The sequence below is a fragment of the Rhagoletis zephyria genome, unplaced genomic scaffold (assembly GCF_001687245.7).
Source record: "Rhagoletis zephyria isolate East Lansing unplaced genomic scaffold, Rhagoletis_zephyria_1.1 Rzeph_scaffold_04344, whole genome shotgun sequence".
Lineage (NCBI taxonomy): Eukaryota > Metazoa > Arthropoda > Insecta > Diptera > Tephritidae > Rhagoletis > Rhagoletis zephyria.
Window position 1 is genome coordinate 7708 of NW_016161427.1, and position 5940 is coordinate 13647.

Here is a 5940-nt window from a genome sequence, read left to right on the forward strand (position 1 = left end):
ACTTGCAGATGACATCGTCCCAACGCATTCGATGCCAACAACAACGGCAAATCATAAACGTAAACTACTCACGGCGACAGACGAACGTCGTCATTTGTATTGCATGGAAGCCGGTTCGATGAAATCACTAAATCACAATAATAATGATCGGAATGGGAGAATGGGTGCCAGCAGTGGTAGCAGCACATCACCATCTGCCTCGATGACTGTGATTAATGTGCCACAGCAGCATCGTTTCAAGTTGAACCAACAGCGGCAACAACAACAGCTACAATTATATATAGAGCAGGATATGGAACGAAGTAAATCAACATCAACACCAAGTCTGCGGTTACACGACACCGCATTAAGGAGGTAAGTATGCCCAAATGGTACAGGGCTAAATAAAATGGCTCATTGTTATGCTGCAACTTTTATTTGATACATATGCTCGTACATATATGTAAGTATGTATGTATATCTTTACATATAGTGAGCTGTTTGCAATTTAGTATTCTCCGTCACATTTGCGTGTGACTTTTACAAACAGCTCTACTAATGTCAGCCTTCTTTTACCAAAGAAACGATAGGCCTCTAAGCCGCCAAGCTGCTATAATGAGATTAGGGCACATGTAGCGCCATTTTACCGGCAATTTGATTTAAATTTAATGTAGCATATTAATAGCATTCGAATAGTGATATATTGCACCCCAGCTACGCATCAATTTATTAGATTAACGGTTTTCTTTCCATTTGTTTATTTTAACAAATTTTCTCACCGCACGCAGATCCAATAAAACCAAAAGTCTGGAGAGTAAGAAACGCGTTATCAAAATGCTATTTGTGCTTGTGTTGGAGTTCTTCATCTGTTGGACACCGTTATATGTTATCAACACGGTGGCGATGTTCATAGGCCCAGCTATCTACGAATATGTGGACTACACGTCGATTTCGTTTTTTCAATTGCTCGCCTACTCCAGCAGCTGTTGTAATCCAATTACCTACTGCTTCATGAATGCGGGATTTCGACGCGCCTTCCTCGACACCTTCAAAGGCATACAACTAAACGGTGGTTTATTTCGGCGCAAGAACTCATCGAATCAGTCGGTGGCGGGAAACTCAATTATAATGGCCAACAGCGGCACCATGTTGACCACAAACAGTGTGTTGGACAGTCCGCGGCTCTGAGGGCAAAAGCGGGGGCGGTACGGACGGACTCCAAAGTGGCAGAGACAGATGTCTGATTCGGTGTAGATGTTTGTGTTTGTGGCGAAAGTAGGGCTTTGATTCGATGTTAAATATTTAACTTTAAATGCATTTAATTGTAGATATTTAAATGAATTCATGTAAAATATGTATGTATAAGTTTTAATCAGATCTGTTAAATAATGATTATTAATCGCAACGACTGTTGATTAGATCGTGTTTTTTTTTTAAGAAAACCGATACGCGATTAAGTACCATTTTTTTATTGTTTTAATTATTTCGGCTACGATTAACTAGTATGTATGTTCATAGCTCAGAGATCGAACCGCTTGTGCATTTTATAAAAAAACGCAAAGAATATCAGGTAAATTTTGACTTTTATTATTTTGAGCGAAAGACACCAATTATTTCTGAATTTTATTTTGTAGGGCAAAATTAAAAAGTAAGGTTTGCATTGATAAATTTCAAAGTAACGATTTGTACTTTTGAATGACAACTTTGGTATTTTCAACTCTGTTTCGGTATTTTCTGGACTACTTCGAAATTTTGGGAAGGGAATTTTTCGATAATTTCCAATAAATAAATTTCGATAACTCAAAAGTGTATGAATCGATAATTCCGATATTTCGATACAATCTGGTAACACTATAAAATTCAATAAGCAGTGATTACTCGATAAACTTATAAAACATTGAAATTTCGATAACTCGATATATATATTACAATTCCAAAAACTTCGATTTGCTGAATCGAAAAATTTCAAAAAATCAATACATATTGATAAGTTAAAAGAACTCAATGCTTTAGGATATGTAGCTCGATAAATTTTTTTAACTTAAACAAATTACGACAACAATAAAAATTGAGAAATTTAAATAATTCGATACGTTGCGATAACTAAATAAACATTACCAACTCGTAAATTTCGATAACTTTAAACTTCGATGACTCAATGAATTTCGATAACTTGATAACTTCCGGTAACTACGTTTTTTATGACTAAATTTATATCGATTCCTATCCAAAAATTTCAATTAACTCTTCCCTCTTTAGTACTTCTCATTGTTTTCATTTTCGTCTTCGTCATAAATTTTGCCTTCACTTTATTATCTATATTACAAAGTTTAATTTAATATAAGAAGTAAAACAAAATGCCAAAAACAACTCGATTCAAACAGGTTGCAATAATAACTAAACATAAAAACAGAAATTTTTAAATGACGATTTTGGTCCTATTTTTCAACCAATTTTGAAACCATAAAAACTCTCCTTGGTTCAGTATGTATATGATTTATTTTGGAAGGAGTTTCCGTTATGCTTGTTCGGATACAAACCGGTTTCGGCGATGTGCCACCTTCAGTATCATTTTTCGTTATTTTTAATTGTTTTTGATTATTTCCGGTTATGCATAAATAGCTAATAATTACCTGGTTACCAAGGGAAAAGGAGATAATCAACAACTAATCATAATGATTTATACTCTTAATCGAAATTTAGTAGCTCTAGTTTTAATCATATTTATGTACGAGATGGAGGTGCAATAATTATATTGTAAGTATGCTTATATAGTCCGTATGTAAAAATAAGAGCATATTCATACATTTTCGCCCAGCGTTGTTACGTAATTTTTCGATTTGCAACTTGTTTTTTCTAGTACTGAAATCAAAAGTAGCGAACTCACTTGAAATTGTCTGCTTCGTGTAGTAGTAGTTTTTATTTATATACAAACGAAAAATGCGAACATCAAATTTCAAATCTGAAAAATTACAAGTCAGCGTAGAGCTTAAGCTCAATAAAGTCGTTGTGATCTACATACATATGTATCTAGTATATATGTATAAGTGCAGTCAAACAGGGAAATGCAAATACCTTTTTAACGCATTTTTCTATCAGAAAGAGTAAACGAAATTTCGATTTCTCGCGTGAATAGCCATGAAGCGATTTTTGTCACTTTTTAGAAATCACTTTTGGAAATAAAACTTGCAAAGCATGATTGCAAATGAAGAAATACCAATCACATTCAAGAAAGAAACTAAACCTTAATGTTATCACACAACATTGGCTGCGCTAACAATTTTTATATTTTCTGAAAGTGCTGTGGAATCAATGGGTTCAATGGGTTCTTGTCATATGAGCAATCAGTTGTATTGGAGCTATAAGTTATAGTGGTCCGATTTTGATAGTTTTGACAAATAATTAATACATTATATACACTCGCTTACCAAATTTCAGGCAGATTTCTCGAAAACTGAGGGACATAATTACGTTCAGACAGACAGACAGATGGACTTGGCTAAATCGACTCAGTCCGACGTTCTGATCACTTTGGCAAACATTTATGTGAGTCTACATTTTCTTCTTCAGGTACTTACAAGCATTCCTAAGCAAATCCTAAGCTTGCTACCCGTACGTTCGCGACCGATACTTAAGCCTACAAATAAAAAACTAACAGAGATATCTCAACGCGCAGTTAGTTTGGAGAACTTTTCTTTATTCCACTATAATATAAAATTAATCGATTTAGAATATTCTGTTCCATTTCGCAGTTTCTTGCATGTTTCAATTTGCAGTCAAAATCGACTTCCATTACTCATACGTTCGCGACCGCATGTTTATTGCTGGCATATTGAAAAATAAAAATCTAAAGATCACCCCTTTTACACCAAAGATATACCTTAAAAAATGCTATCGAAACATAAAAAAAAACTTTATAAAAATTTATATATTCCTTGTTTTTTGAACTTCAAAGCATACGAACGTATGGTCCGCGACCATTCGAAATGCCAATAAGAGACGTGGTTGACCTTTTTTAGAAGTAAGAAAAGGAAATCGTAGAAAAAAGTTAAAATGAAGTTACCAAATTAAAATAATAAGCTAGTGATGTTTTATAAATTTTTTGGTTTAATTCAAAGAATCTTAGATAGAGTTTGCATATTGTTACCACAGAGCTTCTTGACCCATTCGGACAACTCAAGGACAACGCTTTCTTTAGATTTTAATGATTCTTACGTGACTGTTCTGCTGTTCGGTGTGTTCTGGCAGTTTCAAAAATAAATTCTAGTGAATATGGAGAGTTTGCGAGTAAATTCCTAAAAGTGGTTCTCATAAGTTTCGGAAACCTATCATCATTGATATCTACTATATGCGCTTATACAGTTCCTTAATTTTAGTTTTTTTTTTTTTTAATTTTACTGCTACCATCTTTTATCGGATCGGATAAAGTGTTTGCGTGAAATTGGTTGATCAGCCAAAAAGTAGTTTCACAGACTTCCTGAAATTAATTGCTTTGCCACGTCTGACTGCACTTAAACACTTAAATCGTGAGACATTAAACAAAAAATAACAAAGGATTAGGTTTCTTATTTGGACTTTTCGTGAATTCGAAGAAAAATAATAAATAATGATTTAGCACTAAAGTAGTTTATGCTTTAAAGAAAAATTATTGTACAGTAAGATGTTCTGGTGTTTTGTAAGTATATAAATATATGTAAATAAATATTTTTCAAAAATATCCATAAAGTAATTATGTACAAATCGTCAACGACATACTATGTATGTTCAAGTGGATATATTTTCTAATTTTCTTGAATCTGGATTTGTACAAACTTGTTTAATTGAAATTTCATGTTTTAAACTGATACACTGAATAAATATCAAAATCTAAAGATACACGTATCAAGAAATGTTTTTTATTCACTTTGGAAACGAAATGGAGTTTATACCGAGGTAAGGAAAAAGGTTATATATAGTATACGGTGACCATATTTATGTCACACGAATAGGGGATGAAATAAAATTTTATTTGAATTGTCTTACAAAAGCGAACAAATATCTAAAAATCTTACCATCCTGTAGGAAAAATAAACCAAGACCAAAACAAGTAAGAAAGTCTAAGTTCGGGCGGAGCCGAACATTAAATACCCGGCGCAAGTATTAAATATATGTTTTCCACCTTTCCGAAAGCTACCGCTACATGATAAGCCGGGGATTTCAAGCATTTCTGAAATTTACCGTTATATGAAAAGCGGCCTCAATTTTAGTCCGATTTCAACAATTTTCAACGGTTTGCTTTTATGTGGCAAGCACAATAACCATACCGAGCTTGGTACAAATTGCTAGAACGGTTAGTGAGATACATATATGTGATCACAAGTGGGCGGTGCTACACCCATTTTCCAAAATTTTGTCATAAACGTATTTCTTGGTAAAGAATTGTTGCAACCATCAATTTTGAATAAATTAGCTTCAATATTTACTGATTTATCGAAGATTTTGAATTTCTCGAAATTACCGTTATATGGGATGTGGGTGTGGTTATTGACCGATTTTAAAAATTTTCGGCCATTTGGTATGCTGTACCAGGACCAACAACTGTGCCAAGTTTGGAAGAAATTGGTGTAGCGGTTACCAAGATATACACATGTAACCATAAGTGGGCGTGGCTACGCCCATTTTCCAAAAATTTATAAAATTCATGTTTTCCGTCTAAAACTCATTGTAAGTATCAATTTTGAGTGAATTATCTTCAGTAGTTACTCAAATATCGCAGTTTTCGTATTTCTGAAAATTACCGTTATATGGGAGGTAGGCGTGGTTTTGTCCGATTTCGCCCATTTTCAATACCATCCGTCCTACGCCCAAAAGAAGTTCACGTACCAAGTGTCGTTAAGATATCTCAATTTTTACTCGAGTTGTCGTGTGCACAGACGGACGCACGGACAGACAGTCACCGCTTAATCGATTTCTCTTTTCATT

At 33.9% G+C, this 5940-nt stretch overlaps 1 protein-coding gene across 1 annotated transcript in view; it reads left to right on the forward strand.

Annotated features, from left to right (window-relative positions):
• Positions 1-1167, forward strand: part of LOC108370605 (uncharacterized) — a gene marked incomplete at its 5' end in the record, with an annotated part of 8321 nt that extends 7154 nt beyond the window's left edge. The window contains 2 exons of the mRNA XM_017625961.1: positions 9-354; positions 768-1167. Of these exons, the coding sequence (XP_017481450.1) occupies positions 9-354; positions 768-1167 (746 nt within the window). The remainder of the gene's footprint in view (positions 1-8; positions 355-767) is intronic.
• Positions 1168-5940: the final 4773 nt, after the last annotated feature.